General features: G+C 36.2%; 1 protein-coding gene across 1 annotated transcript; it reads left to right on the top strand.

The window, feature by feature from the left end:
• The first annotated feature begins 5521 nt into the window (after positions 1–5521).
• On the top strand, positions 5522–22598 carry LOC137397217 (uncharacterized). Its single transcript, XM_068083506.1, has 9 exons — positions 5522–5577; positions 6755–6920; positions 8396–8549; positions 9704–9887; positions 13394–13584; positions 13857–14027; positions 17847–17955; positions 21978–22438; positions 22557–22598. The coding sequence occupies exons 2-9, from the start codon at positions 6757–6759 to the stop codon at positions 22596–22598; spliced, it is 1476 nt and encodes a 491-aa protein (XP_067939607.1). The 5' UTR covers positions 5522–5577; positions 6755–6756.
• Positions 22599–23324: the final 726 nt, after the last annotated feature.

Here is a 23324-nt window from a genome sequence, read left to right as displayed (position 1 = left end):
ACTATATATTATTTTGCTAAAGTAACTCATATTTGTAATTAAAACTTTGCTTGAAAAAGATGCGTACTTGATATTTCGTTAAACAAAAAAGATAACTATTCGATTTCACAACAACTACATGTTTGCAGTGGCTTAAAACGATCAGCTGTGGCTCGATACGGCTAACTTTAAAGCTTTTGTATTTTTTGATTAAGCTTAACCCCTACAGAACGACCCAGAAACTCACCAGGTTTTGAGCCACTTCCATTATACTTGACCGATATCTTTACCTCGATATTATGGGAGGCTAGACCGTGTACTGCTCATCTTACAGCGTTTTTCATTACAAGAAGTTCAGAAAATATCCAAGTCTAAACCAGAGCCATCGAGTGTAAGAGTTGCGCCATGCTAGTAACGCAAAAAGTTGATCACGTGACCCTATGGTCGCCATCTTAGTTCCATTTACCGTATCGTACTCAAAGTGATATACGATATTTATTATAATTATCACTTTGATTGTACTGTTCTAATAGGATTTTAGTTGTTATTGTGGAAATTAAGGGCTGTTAGTTCACTCAGCCTCATCTAAACCTAGATTTTTTGTGATGATTGGAAGGCTAAGTCATTACCATATATATTTTAAAGGGCTGTTAGTTCATTCAGCCTCATCTAAACCTAATGTTTTATGATTGAAATGCTAAGTCATTACCATAGTTTAAACGCGGAGTTAAGTGGCAATTTTAAGCATTATTTGAGCGAGAACTACACCTATTCATACATTGATCATGCTGATTTGTTAATATTTTTATATCTCAGTGTAATCGGTGTGTGTATGTATGTGTTGAACTCAAAGTGCAACAAAGAGGTTACTAAAAGTTGGCAGTGTAGTAGTAGCAGCAGTCAACTTTCCTTCAATCAACTTGCTTGTGGCATTAGATTAGATCAAGGAGTTTCACTAATCAACCATCAAAATGGTTAACTGCTGGGCAGTAGGATCCACAAACAGATCTGAGCACGGCTACACAATGCATTGCTTCCCAAGAGATGCCACATTGCGAGTTAAGTGGATACAAATGGTGAGACGAGAGGGTACCATCACTTCTTCATCACGACTTTGTCACGTAAGTGTTATATTTACAGAATTCATTGATAGTTAACATAGCTTCCGCATGATTTAACTGTTTATTGAAGTTAACTATAAATACCAGCATAAACATAATATAGGCCTAACTAATATACAGATATTTCTTTTCAGGCACACTTTGAAGATCAGATGTATGAGCCTAACCGCAAAGATGGCTTGAAGAAACTTTGGCATCTTGCTTATCCCACTCTGATTCCACATCGTTCGGCTCCCAAAAGATGAAAGCCACCTTTAAAACGAGGTGCAGATGACTCAGGGCCATCGATTGCTTATTCCTCTGACCATGACTATGCAAGCAGTAAGCCATGCCCAACGCCTGAAGAAGAACCTATTGTTTCAGTTCTGGAGGCACCATCTTCTCCTGGTTTGCAAATTTGTTTTGTTCATGTTTGCTTTGACATACAATTACATTTATCTTGAGTAATATGTGTTTATAACATTTTCTGTTAGTAGGCTTGCGATGATCATGCAAGTAAGTATAGTCAGTGGAAATGTGTGTGAGGAGTGCTGGGATTTAATTTATTCTTCAGGATGGGACTTAACCATTGCCTCTGTGCATTACTAATTCTTTGTGTGTCTTCTTTCACATCTAATTTGTACACTTTGCTAATCCTAATATGCACAACTTTACAGAACTCATAACTTGTATAACCACCTTCTGATTATATGTTCCTCCATCTTCCACTCATCAAAACTTAACTACAGCGCCTAGATATACTGAGCTTGCATTGACAAAATTATTTCATTTTACTTTTAGTGGAAATAAATACAACTAGCATTAATGAAGATGACCAGGATACAATAAATACCTTGAAGAGAAAGATTTCTTCAGTAGAAACTCAGAATGCTAAGGTATAAGACTTTTGTAGATTTTATAAGCTATATTTGATACTGATGTGTATTACTTGATGTTTTATGTAATGGGTATATATTAAATTTGATTTACTATTTTTGTGTAAGGTACGAAAGAGATGCTTTGATCTTCGAAAGAAGCTCAAGCAGTCGGAGTCAGCTGTAGGTAAAATGTTTAATGAGGATCAGCTTGAAGCGCTTCGACGAAAGTCCACAAGAGGACTTAAATGGAGCCCGGGAACCATTAAAAAAGGTCTGCAACTAAGATTTGCATGTGGTTCCACAGGCTACAACATGTTGCTTGAGCAGAATCATCCACTTCCTTCTATTAGAACACTCCAAAGACATATGCAGAGAGTTCCATTTTCATCTGGTGTACTCAAGGGGGTGTTTGAGTATATGAAAGTTAAGGTAAAGTTCCGTAATTACAGACTAAGATGTGGTGCTTCGCTCTCTGAAAAACCCATGGTGATTAAATCAAAAATGGCTATTTAAAATTATAGCATTATCTTTGGCTAAAATGTGAAATATTTTTGGTGCGACTAAAGGGCTTTAGTGTCCACAGGTTGAGAAAATGTCTCCCTTTGATAGAGACTGCTGCCTCACACTAGATGAGCAGCAGATTACTCCAGCTAAAGAGTACGATCGAGCTAGCGGAAGCATCATTGGTGATGTAACTTTACCTGGACACAAAGGAAAAGCCACGCATGGGCTTGTTTTCATGTTGGCAGGTATAATCTTAGGTCTTAGATTTATTAACAAACAAACAGAAATCATGTTGCAAATCATTTTTCATGTCGGTCGTAGAGAGTATGTATCCTCGGGTTTTGGGCTAGCTTGCAAGTCAGAAGTCGTAGGTCAATATGTGGAATTTGATTCAAGTCACAATTGGTGACTCGTATTTGTTGCTTTTATTCCTGTTATTTTAGATACGTTGCAAATTAATTAATTTACTAAAGTTTATTAAACAACTATGTCTATGCTTGCAGGGCTGGCAACAAGGTGGAAACAGGTAATAGCTTATTACTTTACAGGTAATTCTGTGCGAGGAGCTGTTTTCAAGCCAATCATCTTGAACATTGTCAGCCATGCTGAGAGCATAGGTTTACATGTAGTATCTGTTACCTCAGATATGGGTTCCTCTAATCGAGCTATGTGGGCAGCCTTCGGTATTATCGTTAACAAGTTTTGCAAACCTTGCACAAGTGTTACGCATCCTAGTGATGCTAGCAAACATCTATATTTTCTTGCAGATGTTGCGTACCTTATCAAAAACCTGAAAGCATCTTTGCTCAGTAATGGGTCATTCAAGCTTCCTTCAGATATTGTTCAGAAGTACAATTTGCCTTCTGATAGTGTCTCTATTAGGCCAGTGAAAAGGTTGATTGATTACCAATGCAGCAAAGGGTTGAGGCTTGCTTCTAACTTTTCTGAATCTGCTCTAAAGCCTAGTCACTGAGAAAATGAATGTGTACAATGCATTGAATTTTTTCAGTCATAGTGTATCTTGTGCATTGAAACTCATGGTTGAATATTCAAAAAGCCCAGATTCTGAGCCTAATGTTCTCTATGTAGAAGGTGAGATAGATGAGTTTGAGTCAACAACATGGTTCATAGAAAAATGTAACAAATGGTTTGACTATATGTCAAGTAGGCAGCCAGTAATGGCTTTATCTAACAATAATATGGAATCATACAACTTAGCTGTAGAGTCACTTAAAGAGTTCATTGTAGTTATTCAAGGTTTGAAGGTAGGTGCAGGTGATTGGAAACCCGTGCAGACTGGTGTGATTCTGTCCACAACATCTATACTTGACATGTGTGAGGGATTACTCCAGTCTCACAACTTTCTTCTCACTTCAAGATTTACTCAAGATTGTCTTGAGAATCTATTTAGCTCAGTTAGGATCAAGAATCCAGTTCCAACACCATGTGAGTTTATAAATAATTTGAAAATTATTATGACGGCTCAATTTTTGAAAGTTCCTCAAACAGGTAGCTATGATATTGATGAAAGTGACTATCTTGGTAACCTATTAATTTCAGATACTCAGCCCGAACCAGCTGTCGATCAGACAACATCGCAATACATGATGTCATTGTCTTTAGAATCAAACATTTCTGACGATGAGAATAATTCTCTCTACTGCGTTTCAGGCGACTGTTTAAAGTCTCTTAAAAAGCAAAAAATGGTTTGCCAAACATGTTTTCAATCTGCATCAACTTCGGATGCACTAGATGGGGTCAGTAAGTTGGTTCAACTTAAGGACTATAAATTGGGGGCTTTATGCCGTGTTGCTGAACCTGTATATAGTGCTATGCTGAAATGGGAAAAGATTTTCAGGGCTAATGTAGAACAAGCATCACATAGAAACATCCGGAGAGCTCTGATCAATGGCTGTGGTAGGGTTGCCAGCATAGAGGACATTGTGCTCAAGTGTCATAACTTACCATCGAAGTTGCTTAGCGCTTTTATAGACACTAGGCTTAGGTTTTTTTGTAAAGACCAAACAAAAAAACTAGATCAAAGTCAAACTGTAGGATCTACCAAGGGGAGCCGCTCTACATTCATAAGGTCAATGGCCAAAAAGGCAAAGTAATCATCCATACGTTTACTTCGGTTCATGTTTCCTAACCTAGTGTCTTTAGCAGCTCTACTAGTAGGTGCTAACTGCTATAAATCCGTATTAACAATATTTATAAATGTGACATTACTGTGTTTCTAGGATGAAGGTTTCTAGGAGCTCCACTACTAGGTGCTAATTGATAATAAACCGGTATTAAAAATAATTATATATGTATGTTTCTAGCAACTTCATCAAGTCGACCGTATATATTATATACTTGATATATTTGGCCTTATTTGGTGCATTTGAATATATATAATTATGTTGTTTGCAAACCCTTCCCCAACCACATGACATATGTAATTTGTCTGTTTAATTTTACTGCATTTAAATATGTGTGTGTACGTATGCATGTTATTTGCAAATATATGTGCATGTGTAGAAACCTCAACTCAGTTTTTATGGACTTGTGCTCTCTTTTTTGCTTGATTAGAGGCAATAAGGCAGTCAAAGATACTATAGCATGTTAACTGAAGTATCATATGTTAGCAAGGGTTGCCTGTCATGCAAACCTATTGGCCAATATTCACTTACGTGACTTTTTATTGGCTAGCAAAGACCATTGCCTATAACAATGAAATGAAACCATTGTGCAAAGTGGAACTAAGATGGCGCCCTTAAATTGTTGGTGGCGTAACTCTTACACTCGATGGCTCTGGGCTAAACAATACTTCCCTTGATTTTTATACAACGCCTCCTCTATTCAAAAAGTACTCTGTTTGAACAGCGATATTTATAAAGTTGTAGTTGTCTGCTCTTTTCAAGTTTCGACGTTTTAAACGTCGCATCTGTTTCCGCTTGACAGATTTTATAACGCCCCGTATATGTTACTAGCGCAATCGAAACATAGTTTGCCGGAAATTGCGAATGTGCAGTGCAATGCGCGCGCAGAAGGGAGCGGCACACTGGTAACTTCCTTGTTCACAGACAGTTGCGTATTCATCGTAATTATATCTCACTTTGGAGAATTTTATAGTGAGTATCATGTTTCATTGTGTGCTAGGCTGATGAATTTAATTGTATGCAGTTAATGGAGCTTGTTTACTCAGTAAACGTGTTTTAAGCTCAATTTGTCTCACATTCTCATGTCTAATTTGTGCTAATGCAGGCCAATCACTTACGATAACTTCTGCTCACTGACAATGTTGGCATTCTACCGTGCTCGATTCAAACTGCACTATCAAGAATACATGATCTATTGGAGACTTTTTATTTGATATATCAAGAGCATTTAAACTGCTAATTAATTATTATTAGGTAGAACTGATTGTATCTGAACCAAGACCAGTTTTAGTGTGCTCTGCTTCAAGTTATCCTACGTTGATCTATCGCTTAACCTAATAGGTGATACACGCGATGAGTTGCGTGAGAGCATAGATATGTGGTTAATATCTGGGTAGACTCTTGTTGATCTCAAGATGTTTACGAGGTGGGATTACAAGTGTAGTGATAGCTTATAGCAGTACTCTTTGTTATTACTCTTTATTACATCACTCTATGGTAGGAGATGAGACAGACTTTTATGCAGTTATATCAGTAAGAATATCAAGTTTAAACCATGGTATAATTACATTTTTATCAGTCAACTATGGGATACCATAAACCTATGCTAAGTACAATTATCTTCAGCGGTAGAACTTGGTTTCTCTGATAAACCACTGTCTCTGCTCTAGGGATATATAACAGTATTATGTAGGAGAATATGACCAAGGAAGTTGAAGTTTTAAATCAGCCTCATTTTAGAGACAGTGAGGAGTTGACATTTTTGAAGACTTTGCTTTTTTAAGCCATTTACTTTGTTTTGTGATGTGGTGAACCAATCATCGATCTCTTAGCTACATAATGACAAGTCATCGCTTGGATCTTTTTCTTTAAATGATATAATACTAATAATAATAATTTTGCATGTAAGAATCTTATTTTTTAAATGTAAATTTTATGACTTCATTTATTTAGGCGCTTTAGAAATGCCTCATCCAATGAATTGTATATAATAAGTCATACTAAATAAGGTTCCTGACATTTAAGCATTAGCTAGTCTTCAGCATTCATATCGTTATCATCTTATAATGTATTGGTTACTGTGTAATTCTGTAGGTTCAATAGACATTTGTGAACTTTATTATTATATATTTTTGTAATTTCATTTTAGCAATGGCTTCTGCTTCTCACGATATTGAGTGTGAATTTTGTGGTTTGAGAAATGAAAAAATAGTTGATCCTAAACAACTACCCTGCGGCCACATACACTGTATGCCATGCCTTACATCACACTATGAAAAGAACAAGATTTGCTGGTGCGGGCTTCAAAGCTGCGGGTAAGTAATATTCAACGTTACTGCGATGCTAACATTGTACATATGTAATACATTTGTGAACAAGTTATTAAGAATGATTTATCGATCGGGCCCTTCTATCGTTCTAGAAGGCCATGCTTATTAAAGCTGTCTCTCAGATATTTTAATATTAAGTGACGAGTATATTAGTTCCATGCGATGGGTCACACACCTTTATAATTGACCATTGAGAAATGATGTTTGTACATTAATTGAAATGATTTGTGTACATTTAATTCACTGGAAAGAGTGATCATCATCGCACAGGGTACAATATCCATTGGGTCTCTTATCTCTAATTGCCTATTATTTCAACTATCCAACCAGCAAAGTCTTTAAAGGTTTACTTGTAACACAATTGACATTACAGTTATTTGGTATCAAAAGGCTCACCATGTTTTACTCTGCTGTGTTGTAGGTGCAAAATATGTGGAAATTTGATTACAAGCTCTTAAAGGCTAAAAAACGACCAGTTAATCACAGTCATCACAAAAAGCCGTAGTTTGAAATCTCTTTATTTGGCTGACATACTCTAACATTTCGGTTATTGTTTTGACATGTGATGTTATCACATGAAATAAAAGGCTAGATATAAATGTCTCGCAGCACTGGTTTATGACAAATACTTTGGGTTCTCGCGGAAAGCCTGTATCAAATATAAATGCTCAGTACTTCATAGCATCGTTTCAGCCTGGTCTAATCAACTAGTCATAATCTGATCATGTGACCCGTACTTTCTGCCAAATCGTGCAAACAGTCTCTGCAGCATTTTTTGATTATCGACAGTGACCAGCCGACTCCTCATGTTCATCAGTAATGAGATGCACTTCTTCGAGCTAAGGTTGAAAAATTAAACGATTTTTTATGGAAGGTTTTAAAGATATCAGGGCTCAAGTGACAGCTTTACAATAATAAAATAAATAATTTGACGAATAAGGTTGCATGAAAGTGTAAACAGAAGCAATCTTGTTCAACTACGTCCCATTTGAGCCGTTTAAGAAGGTGATTTAAATCTTTGAGGCTTTCTTGATGGCTGCAATTGACTGTTTGTTTTTGAGCTTGTAGGAGCTGGTAATCACATTCCCACATATCTGCACCTACAATGCAGCATAGTAAAACATGGTGAACCTGTTGACATCAAATAACTGTAATGTGGATTTTGTATCAGGTCAACCTTTGATAATTGTGCCTATCTAATAATAAAGATTTCTCTGTGACAACAAGTTAACCAATAGATGAACAATAGCCAATAAAACTTTGAATAATTGAGAATATTTCATAATTTAACTAATCTAAATTGAAAAGAAATGAGCTGCCCTGTATTATTTTATTACATTAGCATATTTATGACAGCACTTACTTCATATCTAAATATAGAATAGCGTGTAATCTAATATTTTTATAAAGTTTTATTTACATATCATTAGGTTGCGCAATGTATAAACTATGATTTTTAGGAAGGTGTATAAGATGTCACCCGAATCATTGGCCGACTATGATGTTGATGCTGCAAGGCTCTGCGACACTTGTACCAAGAGAGGACAACATAAACGTCAAGCTACATCATATTGCACAGATTGCTCTAGGAAATTCTGCAAAGAGCACCTTGAGGTATGTCTGACATATATTTGATTGGGGTGTTGGTGCCGTTATTCATAGCTTCAGAGTTCATCTGTCATATGCAGGTTTATTTCACATGGCAGCACAGTTACTGCTGTTTACCTCCGTTATTCATCAAATATAAATATAATAGTCAGTTGTTTACTTGTCTCGACCAGCTGCAATGCCTCTCTCTTTAAATATTTACTTACCAAATTAGTAACATTTTTGTAATATCGGTGTAATAAGGGTATGAGGCCTTTTAGCGCTGATCATTCAGTACTAGAACTTTGAAACTCAGTCTAAACAGTTTACGCTTAATTACGCTGTTGAATCCATCAGGTGATAATGCTTCTCATTTATTACTTGAACTCAGGCCAAACTGTTTACTCTAAGTTATATCCTTTAATTACACAGGGAAACAATCTGAGGCGCATCATACCTGTAGACCTTTACGCTAAGTGTAAATAAGGGGGTTTAGGCTACTATGAGTATTGCCTTTTCTTATTTCCTTATCCTCCTTGTAAATCACAGTGACTCCTGTTGTCTGAAATAGTTCTGATTAGTAGAAGAGCAAATGATTCACTAGTCAGTGCATGTCACAGCATTCCATGTAACTGTGAGTATAATATGCAGTCAGTACTGTGAATGGTCAAGGTTATCTACTTATGTTAAGAACAATCATATTCTATATGATCTTCACTCTCTGTAGCAGTTTGGACACGCTATTACTCACAATCCTATTACTCACAATCCTATTACTCACAATCCTATTACTCACAATCCTATTACTCACAATCCTATTACGCACAATGTGGCTTTATATGAAACAAAACTGCCCATTATCGTGCTGCAATGGATTGCTGTACATTGTTGCTGTCAAGAGTTTTAAGGGTAATAGTAGCACCATGACTTCTAAGGATGCAGCAACATGCGTGCTGTTATGTACTTTACACCAATTATACTCAACTAGTTTATTACCTCATGGTATTCCCAACTAATTTCCTTCCAGTGGTAGAATATCTTATAATACTTTTAATAAGAAAGGCCTGTCATCATATTTGAATTGTTGTACTGCCAGGTCAACCGCTGGGGCGGAGATCCCGCTGTAAACGTAATTAGCTTTGTTTAGAAATAATACTATAACTACACTTTGCTTTTTTTAGCACCACGACAATGCCCTGGATGGTCATCACACAATATCCATGACCCAGTATATGTCAAATGAGAGCCAACATCTGCCAGATATCTGTACGAAGCACGAGAATCAGCCGATAGTGTTGGGATGTAAGGTCTGCCATACCATCAGTTGTATGAAATGTGTAACGGATTCAACCAAGTGTGATACAGGTAAGTTTATTGAGTAAACACCATACTTATTGTGGATAGCAGAATGACATTTACATACATCAGGTGGTAAATGCTAAGTAGTAAATGCTGGTGTCTACAAAGTGTGTTTGATATTTACACACTGTTCGATCATGGTTAACAGGCTGATCATTGAAAAGGTATTTTATGTGAAAACATGAACTGCTCTAAGATAATGAGGAAATTAAAACCGTGAAAAAAATTATTCAATTAGTCAAGTCATTACCGGTACCTAAAATGTACAATTCAGAATGCAAGTGTTAGAATACAACTGTCAAGGTGTGTATAATCTGATGCAACTCCTTACTTCTCTATACTAAAACTACCAGCCACCACTACTAGTTACAAATAAATGTATTTAATCAATACAACGGATTAGATTAAGAGTAGTACAATATTGCACAACTGTCTTGTCTGTCTGCTCCTCTGGTAGTGTGTTTAGTAAATGTCCTGTAGGTCCTTGCATATTTTTAGGTACGCCCTCTAGTTCAGGCTGCTCATTTTTTCTTCAGCCAGCCTTTGGCAAGTTGGTCTGACTAGATTGAGTAGAGGACTGACATCCTTTACAAAGGAAAGTAGATGGTGCTGGTGTCGGACACTAGTACTAACATTTAGTAATTACTCCTACTTTTCCTTCAGTTTATGTCTCCCTTCTACTCAGTCTGATTGTATTTAGTGTAGCCATTTTTACATAGTGTACATAATATAATAGAGTTTAAATTAGTCCTATAAAGATAAAGTTATTAAAAACAAAGTGGTTTATGTTTTCTTCTGCCTAATCTGAACAATATCAAATTACTTGATTCATTTTTTGAGAATATCTTTGTACCACAAAATTTCCATCTGAATGTCATGGCACTCTATTTTTTCAATCCCTTCCTTATAGCGGCGATCAAATAGAGGGGCCTTCATATAGAGGGGGCCTTCATATTGACGCTGGCTTGTATTTTTAATTAGCTTGTCTGAATTTTGAAAGTTTAAACCTTTCTATGGGTGAATCAAATCTTGCCTATATTTTGCAATCTTCTTCGAGCATTAACCCTTCCTTTGTGATGTTAACCCTTCCTTTGTGATGTTAACCCTTCCTTTGTGATGTTAACCCTTCCTTTGTGATGTTAACCCTTCCTTTGTGATGTTAACCCTTCCTTTGTGATGTTAATCCTTCCTTTGTGATGTTAATCCTTCCTTTGTGATGTTAATCCTTCCTTTGTGATGTCAACCCTTCCTTTGTGATGTTAACCCTTCATTTGTGTTGTTAACCATTCATTTGTGATGTTAACCATTCATTTGTGATGTTAACCCTTCATTTGGGATGTTAACCCTTCCTTTGTGATATTAACCCTTCATTTGTGATGTTAACCCTTATTTTGTGATATTAACCCTTCCTTTGTGATGTTAACCCTTCATTTGTGATGTTAACCCTTCCTTTGTGATGTTACATACATACATACATGTTATACATTGGGAATCTGAGGAAATATATCTACCAGTTGGTATCTATTACTGCTTACAATTAACATTCGATGATTTGGTAGCCTTTTCTTTGCTGTGCAATTCGCTGAAGCTTTCAATTTATTTATTTCTAAACTCGAAGACATTTCTTGTTTAACAACTGTAATCAACAGTGTTGCATATAAGATCAGTGCATTCATTTATATGTTTGCTACAGTTTACAATGAAAACTAGCTTCTAATGTGTAATAGAAAAAGATTTATGAGTGTCGACCGATTGTAAGCTGAGTTAAGATAACCGTAAGGATACTATCACATAATATGCTATTAATCTGCAAGTTCATAAATTATATACAGTCAAACATGGATAACTCGAACTTCAAGGGACCGAGCAAAAGTGTTCGAATTATCAGAGCGTTCAAGTTATCAGAGCACTGTCACAAGTCCATATATTTACTTATTTATTAGTAGATACATGTACATATACAAACTATAATATAAATCAAAAGCACAAATAGCTTGTTTCAAATTAAATGCTTCTAATGTAAAGTTTAAAACGTTTTTATGAAATAGTATAGAGATTTTTCTATCACTTGAGATTGGTTTGTTGTTTGAGGTGATGTTCTTGCCAGGACGTTTTTCAGATTGACATTGGCAAAACTTGATCGTTGTTGAAAGGCTCAAAAGAAAAGACATTTTTTTCTTTTGGGGTTTTACCCACGATCAATTTTGCCGTTTTTTCTTGAAGTTCATGCTAAGATTACCTTACTTTACCTGGGATTCGTTAAGAGCAACACTCCGAGGCAGTTCAATTAGAAGTTTTACGAGGTTTTACGGTACATTCTATATCACTCACGCTTTTTTAATAGATACTTATTGAATGTACACACGTATTCTGTGTTTAGGTCAAACGATGAATAGTTTTTTGTAGCTCAGACAACGTATACGTTTAATTACAACAATTTTTAAGACGTTTTAAACATTCAACATTCCGGCGTTGATTCAACACGGAATCAACGTCGGAAAGCTATTCATCACGGGCTAGCCGGGTCACGCACTCAATGATTTTCGCCACGCACATACAAAACAAAAACAACATGCGATTTTTGTTTTGTATGTGCGTGGCGAAAATCCTTGCGCGCGTGACTCGGCTAGCCCGTGCTATTCATCGTATAGAAGTATAAATCAAATTTCACCAAACCTTTAGAAAAGTTGTTGACAAAAATATTTTGCCGATGGTGGTAATAACGACGCTTATGAATTACGAAAAGATGAAGTTTACCTCTATGGCTTTGAATAAAGTGATTTTCTAAAGCGATAACAACCGTTTCGGTAGCCGTTGGGCAAAAAAACAGTTCGAATTAACAGTGTTGAGTTCGAGTTATCTATAGCAATTTATCATTACGTGGGAACGGACCAAAGGAAATGTTCGGATTAACCATGTGTTCGAGTTATCTGTGGACGAGTTATCCATGTTTGACTGTATATAAAGTCTATCACAGGCTACAAGCATATTCAAGAACAAGTGACATAAACTGGCCGTACATATACTACCTGTAGGAACAAAAATCAGCTTTTTTGAAAGAATTAATTGCATCATTTGCTCGGCTAGCTGCATTCTGATTGTTACTTTCAAAAGAACGAACAGTTTCTTTTGGCTTCCTAATACTTTCCACTATGTAGTCTAATCTCAACACTTCTTCTGCACTGCTAAACTAGTAAAAGTTGAAGAGTTTTTCACATAAATGGATGTACTAAGACTGCATTGAACAAACAACTCCTATCAGCCTGCTTATCAGCCTCATGCAGTTACTAAGTATTTCTATGGTGTTGATTTTATAAGTTCACTGAAAAAGCTGAAAAGCTTTGAAGTTGGAGAATGGAATTTGATACAAACAGAAACAATGTAAAAATTAGTTGTTATTGATGTAATTAAGTGATTAATAGTATGATTTTGTGGACATTTTTCTGCAGATCCCTTGCTACTATTGGTTCGTGTATTTATTCCATTCCAACAATCAAGGTAATTTTGCACAGGTGTACCACATGACTTCCAGGCATTGGAAGATCTGGCAGCCTTCCTGCTGAACACCGTAATAACAAAAGAGAGTACAACCAAGGATGAGGAATATGAAAAACTCTTCAAGGAAGTATCTAAATTACAGGCAGACTTTGATGATGAAACACAAGCCATGCTTCTACTTATCCACGAGACTAGAGATAGTCAGGTTTGTAATTATTGTTCATGTTGAAATACCCCGACTGCCTTCTTTCTTTTGTTATACCCAACTATAGTTGCTGTGACGTGATAGCATTTGATGTGATATGAGAAAGAGGCTACAATTTCATGAAAATTATAAAAAGAGGCTACATAATCTTACCTCAGCTATTGTTTTTCCTAACTTTATGTCAAAAAAACCGGAGGAGAAGAAGAGGGAGTACAACTCCTGAATGTTTGCTTATCTATGATTTGTATTTCCTCTACTATTTCCTGTTACAGTTGAATGAGATTAAACTTAAATATGACACACTGGAGAAACATGTGCTGGAAAACCGACAGCAGTCACAGACTAAAATTGCTGACTTTATAGAAGACGAGCTGCTCAAGCAGTGGAATAGCCTAAGAACCAATAAGGAGTTGCTAGAAACTGGGACTAAGAGCCATCCCCCGGTAAGCTATTGGCCAGGATTGCTACTCAGGAGTTCAATAATGTTCAGGATTTCATGGACATGCTGGTATTGTAGATATATGGGTATGCCTGTGTGTGTACAAATGCTTGTGTAGTGTGTATATTTTGGTTTACCTGTGTGTACAAATGCTTGTGTAGTATATATACTCTGGTTTACCAGTGTGCACTAGTGCTTGTGGTGTGTATACATTTTGGTATAACTGTGTGTACTAGCGCTTGTGCACTGCGTATGTTTTGGTATACTTGTATGTACTATACTTGTGTAGTATATATATTCTGGAATAGATGTGTGTATTAGCGCTTGTGTAGTGTAAATACTTAGGTATGCCAGTGTTTACTACTGCTTGCACAGTGTATATGCTTTGGTATACCTTTGTGTACCAGCGCTTGTGTAGTGTGATGTTTTATTAAACCTGAGTGATATTGCCAATCTGGTGTATATTTTTTTGTAAACTTGTGGGTACTAGTGCTAGTGTAGTGTATATATTTTTGTATACCTGTGTTTTCTAGTGCATGGGTAATTTATATAATTGGGGATACTTGTGTGTACTATTGATTGTATATATTTTAATTAATTTATTTTAGTGTTTATATTTTTGTATAATTTTCTGTACTAGTGCTTGTGCGTTGAGTATTTTCTTGTATACCGGTTTGGACTAGTTCTTGTGTACTCAAGGTTTCGGTACACCTGTGTTGTACTATTACATGTTTGTCATATATATTTAGTTTGGTATAATTATGTGTACTAGTGCTTGTGTTGTGTATATTTTGTAGTATACTTGTGTCTATCAGTGTTTATGTAGTGTATATATCGAGATATACCAGTGTGTATCATTGCTTGCACAGTGTATATATTTTAGTAATTCTCTATGTACCAGTGCTTGTTTTGTATATGTCTTTTGGTTTACCAGTTCGTACTTTTGCTTGTGTAATGAAGATATTTTTGTGAAACTGATTGTAGTAGTGTTTCGTAAAGTGTATATTATGTAGTGTACACATCTGTACTAGTGCTTGTATACTGTATACATTTTGGTTTACCTGTAGGTATTAGTACTTGTGCGTTGTATATATTATGAAAGGCCTATGTGTACTGCTGCTTGTGTACTTCATATATTTTGGTATACAGACGTTCCCCAACTTACAAGCGAGTTGCGTTCCGAACGATCGTTCGTAAGGCAATTTGTTCGTAGGTTACTGCAATGCTATATTTCGTATTATAATTTATGTTTAAGGCCTATATAAGCATATTGAAGGTTTATATAAGTATGTTTAAGGCTTGTATAAGTAACTTGTATTGGTTTGTACTTAAAAACATTTAATTTTTTTGGAGAGAATACTTTGGTGGACGCCGGGCCATGACACTTCATTTTTATTGTATGTGTTGTCATTTTTATTATATCGTTGTTTCCCTCTTTATGCTATCACTTATCGTCACCTATATTGTTGTCACACCAACACACTAGCGATCCTATTTATTCACCTCGTTAGCCAGTGTTTTCGCCGTTAGCCGGAATGATTGATATTATTTTATATAAAGGAATGCGTTCATTTAGTTGAGCAGAGCAGATAGCTGTACGCCCCTTGGCTAGTGAAATTTATTTTGCTAATGAAAAGCTGAATGAAACTACACACACTCTCTTCTTTATTTATTAATCTAGATTGTGCCAAGTAAAAGCCGGCAAATTATTTTACAATACATACAATAAAAATAGACTAAGTTCTTTGCGCTCTAGAGCTACGTTCATGCATTTATGCACTGCAACGAACTGGGCAGAGGAAGGTGGATGCTGGGTGGTGCTTCCAAGTAGTGCCTCTCTCCGCCGCTAATACGTCGGTAATACTGTCGGTATTAGCGGCGCACATACGCGCATACATGTTCGTATGTACTGTTGTTCGTTACTCGAATGTTCGTAAGTAGGGGAGCTTCTGTACCTGTGAATACTACTGCTAAGGAAGTGTATATATTTTAGTATACTGCTGTACTAACGCTTGTGTGGATACCTCTTTTAGTATACATGCATGTTTGTACTAATCCTTGTGTAGTATATATATTGTTTTTAACCTTTTTGAGCTAATGTATTTTATACATTTTTGTATATCAGTGCGTATTAGTTCATGGGTAGTATATATAATTTGATATATCTGTGTAGACTGGTGTGTGTAGTATATGTACTTTGGTATACACGGGTGTAGTAGTCCTTTGGTACTGTATACTTTTTGGTATGCATGTAGGCATTAGTACTTGTGTAGTGTATATATGTTTGTTTACCGGTTGAGAAAATATAGGTCTTGTGTACTATTTATATTTTTGGTATACCAGTGTGTACTAGTGCATGTGTAGTATATATATTTTATATGCCTGTTCTAACTAGTGCTTTCGTGCTCTATATATTTTGGTACACCTTTGTGTATTAGTGCTTCTGTTGTGCATATATTTCAGCATGCCCGTTTGTACTAGCACTAGTGTAGTGTATATACTTTGATATACTAGTGTGTGCTAGCTCTTGTGTAGTATATATGTTCTGATATACCTGTGTGTACTAGTGCTGGTGTAGTGTATATATTTTGATAAATCTGTTTGTGTTAGTGTTGTGTATATAATTTGGTATACCTGTGTGTACTAGTGCTGGTGTGGTGTATATATTTTGATAAGTCTGTTTGTACTAGTGTTAGTGTTGTGTATATATTTTGGTGTACCTGTGTGTACCAGTGATTGCGTAATGTATATATTCTACTAAAACTGTTCTTAACAGCGCTTTGGTGGTGTATATATTTATGTACTTGTGTGTACTAGTCCATCTATATTGTATACATTATGGTGTTACCTGTGTGTACTAGCGTTTGTGTAGTGTATATATTTTTAAATACCTGTTTCTACTCATGTAGTATATATATTTTGGTAAACCTGTGAGTATTATTGCTTGTGTAGCATATATATTTTAGTACACTCATGCGTACTAATGCTGGTGTTGTATATGTAATTTAGTATACCTGACTGTACTAGTGCTTGAGTAGCGTCTATGTTTTTGTATAACTTTATTTATCAATGCTTGTTTGTTGGGTATTTTCTTGTATACCAATGTGAACTAGTGCTCGTGTACTCTAGATATTTTGGTACACCTGTGTTGTACTATTACATGTTTGCCATATATCATTTTTTTGGTATACCTGTATGTACTAATGCTTATGTAGTGTATATATTTTGGTATACTGATGCATAGTAGTGCTTGTGTAGTGTGTATATTTTGGTGTACCTTTGTGTACTAGTATTTGTGTAATGTATATATTTTCGTCCTAAGCTCTTTAAAGCCGAAAAGCCAACGGGTAATCACAGCCATCACGACAACGCTGTAGGTTGGAATCCCTCTCCAAAACTGTTCGAAGGTGATACAATTGAACACTATGTGCTTTTGTTTACAATTTCATACACTCTCATTCGTCGAAATATTTTTACAAATAAACTTCATGCATTCAATAAACTTCAAATAGCCATTAGCGAACCTCTCAGTTCTTTTTTTTTTAAATGATTCGAGAAGAAACCGGAATGTTGTTCGTAAGACCAGTCTCTTGCATATTTGGCCATACGGTGGCTTTGAAAAATATATTGTTTTCTCACATTTCAAAGATTACTCGTATCGCCAAGAAGAAACCTGTTTGAAGTGCTGATCGCATCTCCATGTTCTCATATGTTGGGACACTCCCATTTAGTGATATGACTGTATACGATGACCATATCATTAGTTATTAACACAACACATGAAATTATTTGTCATTTTCTAGTAGGATCACTCTATGTTTAGGCTGCAATTGTGAGAGGATTCAAAGAATTGAAGGCAGAGTTGGACAGAATTGCTAAAGAAGATTTACCAAAACTCAAACTCACAGACCAGCTACAGTTAAAGCAGACAGGTATGAATAATTATAAATGGATATGTTTTTTCTACCGTCATAAAGGTCTGGACACACTGCATGTCCCCTAATGATGAATGTTGCTGACACCCATTTAGTTAGCAGATGACATATGGACTCAAAGTTTTAGGCTTTGCTGAAAGCTAAATGATTGTAAGGCTAGATATTTGATCGAAGGTAACTCTATTACAGAAGGTTGTAACTCCTTTTGCTATTACTCCCTTGCTACCATGAGATAATTAATTTTGAGGACTTTTGGGCAACAGCAATCGAATAGCTTGCCATTTCATTCAATCGAATATTTAAGTGATACAAGCAATTGTTTGCCTTTCTTCTTGCAGGTGAACTTACACAAGTTACTAACAGATTTGATCAGAAAGTATCAGTACTTGTGATTTCTTACAGAGATATTTAAGATTAAAATTGACAAAACATTCAGATCAAAATATGGTGCCTTTTTGGTGTCTCATAGTTTCAAAGAGACTGACAGAATTGAACTGTGTAACCCGCAACTTGAACACAATGACTGATTTCCACTACAGCAACAAAACTAGGTATTCTATGCGCTGAATACACAGTAATAACAAATATAGTAAAATGTTACTGGCTGAAATCTCTCTCACAACGCCTGAATGAGATATGATGCTCGATCTCTCAGCTCAGGGTTATTCTTTAATAGTTAGAGTGAAAATGAAACCGGAAACAAATGGGTGATAATATTTTAGATGCTGAAAAAGTAGAAGTTTTGTGAAGTTAATACTGAACCTTAGCTTTTATTATGTAAGTCTAGTAAGCTAAACTTTTTCATGGTAAATTCAACATCTGAGTTATATGTCTGTCTCGAAGGTTAGAAATTCCTATGTACGCACTGCTGCTACTGCCCCTGGTGCTTTGTAATGTTACATTTTATTGCGGATCATATCCACTAAATCCACTAAACTAACTGTAGGTAACCATGCTTACTAAGGTTAACATACTATTTTGTTACCAAATGTTAATATGTACGTATATAAGGTTTTTACGACTTTTACCATGGTGTGTTGGTAGTGGATAATCACTACAGGTTTTTATACTTCTCTATATGCCATTTTCACTTTTTGATGTCAGCACTGGAACTAATCAAAATCATATGGCGAGGGTCCACTGTACAGTAGTACAAGTACAGTATGTACATTTAGCTCAGGTTTTATTCAAAAATATTGATTTCACATAAAGTGTTGAAAGAATTTGTCAACAAGTTAAATGACTCAGTGTACTACTGAAGGCCATGTTTTGTAGCATGGCTACTAGTGTACTGATGGTATAACATGGGGTGATACAGTCCCTTTATCTATTTTTTGATTCAGTTCTCGGGTTACTCAAGGAATTAGCTGTTATCAAGTGACATTCAGTGACCGTATGATTTAAAGATTAGCTACTCATATGCCATCAAAATGGTTCCTTGCATTGTCAATGTGTTTGCAATGTGTTGGTGATGCCTTGTGGATGTTTCATTTATTAACAGACATCTTAGTGAATATCAGTAGGGAAAGTAAGCTAGTATGTCTGTAATTGGATGAAATAGTAAATTTTTCCCTCATTCTACTTAATTAATTTCTAATACATGCTGGTTGCATTCATGATTACTTTTCAATTGATGGGTTTCCTGACAACAAACAGCTTTCCATATATAAACAAACACATTTCCCTGAGTAAATATATACAGATGTCATTTGTATAAATTGGAATCATTTCAGAGCGTGTAATCATAATCATGTAGATCTTTGAGGTAAATCTTTCTTTTGCAGTGTAACTTCTCATGCAATTGCCGCCGTCATGTATAAGCCTCCCACCAATTTTTTTGAGGTTATTTGTGAGTTTTAGGAATGCAGCCTGTCTAAGCAACACCCATGATTTTCACAATCATTAATTTAACCCAGCCACAATATTCGTTTACCAAATGTATTCTGTGTGTCTCTCGTTACACTCGTGCTTTGGCCGACTAAAAGGCAATCGGCCAATGAGTGTTCACATAGTTGAGTGGGATGTGGTTTGCTCACAGAAGTTTACAGTACATTAAACCAGTACCACATCAGCAAGCACAGTTTGTAACACATGCCATTGAGAAGGAAAAATATGACCCCTTGTTTTAATTTAAAGGTTTAGATACGTCGCAAAGCACCGACGACAGCATCACAGGCTATTAGCGGTGATATGGGAACCTGTGCACCGAGTACAGCGGGTACTGGTTGCCGGCGGCAACGCAAGAGTTTAGCGCTGTTCTAATCTTGCGATGAGCCGTGGGCAAAACTCTCCCGAAATGCACTGAAGAGGTGAAGGTCAGCATTATCAAAGCGGAGTGGCGAAATAACATTTTTATGCCGTTATTAGCGATGCAGCTTCATGTAAACATAAACCGCCGAGCGTAGCGTAATTTGGTTGCGCAATATCACTGCAGGTGTTTCGCAATCGATAGGGGAACCAGGCTTTATAATACTAACAAGAAGGTTTTTAAATGTGCCTAACCAACATGTAAGACAGCTGTGGTAAATTTCTGTGACATTGCGATGTTAACCCTGATTAGTAGAACAGTATTAGTCATTGACTTGGCCTGGTCAATTCTGAACCCAGTCACACTTTACTGTTTAGCTATCATTGATTTCTAAAGGTTGGTTCACACTGTATCACAATATGTCTGTGTTAATCCTACACTACATGATGATTATTTGTTGTAACATTATTCACACTTTCTCTAGCACTTCAGTATTTACATCAACATGAATATCCCCTGACATGATGTTAACATTACACAATGTGGTGGCTGAAGTGATGAAATACTAGTCCTACAGCAATTATACTGTAGATCACACAATCCGTGACAGTCAATCACTGTTAATGCATAGTGAACAGTGATTGTTGCACATGTTGCAGGCTGTCATAGATGCTTAGCAAAATATGGGCAACTTTGACAGCTGCAATTGTTCCTGACATATCCTTGGTAAGGCATCAGTCTATGATGCCTTTACCATGTCATACGCTGATTTAGTGTGAACTGGCCTTTATTGATCCCTGTATATGCACTTTACTATACAAGTGTACTGCATGTACAATGAGGGACGTGTGCATGTATTTACATGTATAGTAATTGTGAGAGTTTAGGAAGCAGTTTAAATGTTCTGAAGTGTTGAAAAAATGGTTCCTACTTTACAAAACTCTATTTTCCATATTGAGGTACTTCCTATCGAATAAGGGTCTGCAACATAACCTCTGGGAAATAGGGTCAATTACTGGGTGTGATGAACTACTCCTTTATGACTGATATTCAAAGATTCTTCAGTCATAAACCATAGTAATAATTAATAACCCTGTGTTTTGGTTGAAAATTGATGGATAAGTTATTTGGTTTACTAAAACTGATCAGTTAGCCTCAGGTCCAGTGATTAAAATATAGCTTATGTAGCAAATAACTGAGTTTTGTTGTTTCATTGTCAATAATGTGCAGTCTCAGTGTATTTTATACTTTATACTGCCCAATCAGGTCCCACTGTATGAGCTTCCATCAACATATTCACATAATAATTATCATTGTTACATGGAATGATAGAGCACCTTTAGCCATATCAATAGTTAACAGTCTGGTGTTTAGGTGAGAAATAGCTGGGTAAAAAGTGACAGGTTGGCACGCTTCCAAGTAATCATTATAACAATGCTTAATATTGGACACTGCTGATAGCAGTTGATATTAGTATTATATAACTAATTATTAGTTTATAGGTGTACATCGTTGTATGGCAGCGCTGTTATATTGACTGAACTCTGAGTGATTTGTCTTATAAAATAATTGTTTTTCAATGCTCTCGTATCGCTCTGAAAAAATGTATTAATAAAAATGACTTTAATATTACCTACAGATGAATGTAAAAATGGTGATAAAACTGGAATCATGAATTCTATGAGCTAATATAGTTTCTTTCAAGTGCAATATTTCTGTGTAAAATATTTAATAACTGTTGTTACTCACATGTACACTCTATATTCTACAGGTGAGAGAAGAGATATTGAGGTAGAAGTTATCTCCTCTCATGATATTATCGTTGAAAAACAAAAAGTTCCACCTGTTCAACTCCCCAAGTCCCTCACCAGACTGTCCAGCGTACAACTGCCATCCCACCCCCTCTCCATCTGCCACTATAAGGGTAACACTTATATTGGACTACATGATTTCACAGTCAGCAGAGTAGACATTCATAATAACATCACCAACAAGTTCATCTGCACCTCCAGTTCAGTAGAGTCTATCACTTGCTACAAGGACAGGCTCTACTTTCTGTCCCTTACTGGTCCTCGTGCAGTCAGTGTCTACAGCATGGAAGGGGAACTCATCACCGGCTGGGAGCATCCTGATCATGGCTACTACTCTGACATGCTGGTGATAGTTAAAGACAAGGTTCTTATCGCTGATTCGCCCAACAGCAGGATCACTACCTACTCCTTAGATGGTCAGGTTCTACATCATATTCCCTGTCCTCATCTCACTGATAGCCGCTGGGTCACCATGTGCACCCCTGATAACTCATCTCTCATCTTATCATCCTCCAGACATTCCAAAGTATTTAAAATAGACACGGCCACCCATGAAGTTCTATGGACTCTCACTGAAGTGAAGAGACCTCAAGGGCTGGTCAGCTATGGTGACTATATTCTACTGGCTGCATGGAACAACAATACTGTATACATTATTAATTCTACTACAGGTTAGTTATTATCATGATGCAGGGTTATTATAATATGTATTGCTATTATGCAGTAATACATTATAGTTAAATTGTGTAAATGGTTATAAGGAAGCATGTCAAATATTTGTACAGTTTAAATATGACTAGCAAAATTGGTTGATAGACTGAGTTCTCGCAAAAGGTAGTCTGAGTTCACATTGTAGGCAAATTTGAACAGAACTTTTAAAAAATTATTGAAAGGCTCATAACATGAAACTGAAATTTTACAGAATTTGTCATACAGTAATACTTACGAGTGCTCCAACGCATGAGAAATTTGAGATACGAGCCAGCTTTCAAGCAAGTTTTAGCACTAACATACGAGCCATGTTTGAGATACGAGCACTTGAGTCAGTTGCCAAGTATGCCGGAGGTGTTTTATGAGAACAGCATCACTCTGTATTTTTCAATTTCTCAGGTTATACTGTTGTACCGTGTTTTTGTGCACGATTTTCTGTGCAGAATTATGTGAATTAAAAGTACTGTACGTAGACCGAAAGTTTGCCAGTAAAATGAACGATATTACAAAGAAAAAGCAAATGATAACAGTCGAAATTAAACGGAAAAATATTGAAAAATATGCGAAATGTGAATGCGTGATTCAGCTATCTCGGC

Source organism: Watersipora subatra, chromosome 5 (genome assembly GCF_963576615.1).
Source record: "Watersipora subatra chromosome 5, tzWatSuba1.1, whole genome shotgun sequence".
In the NCBI taxonomy this organism is placed as follows: domain Eukaryota; kingdom Metazoa; phylum Bryozoa; class Gymnolaemata; order Cheilostomatida; family Watersiporidae; genus Watersipora; species Watersipora subatra.
Note: the sequence above shows the minus strand (reverse complement) of the source record. Positions and strands in the feature narration are given on the sequence as shown.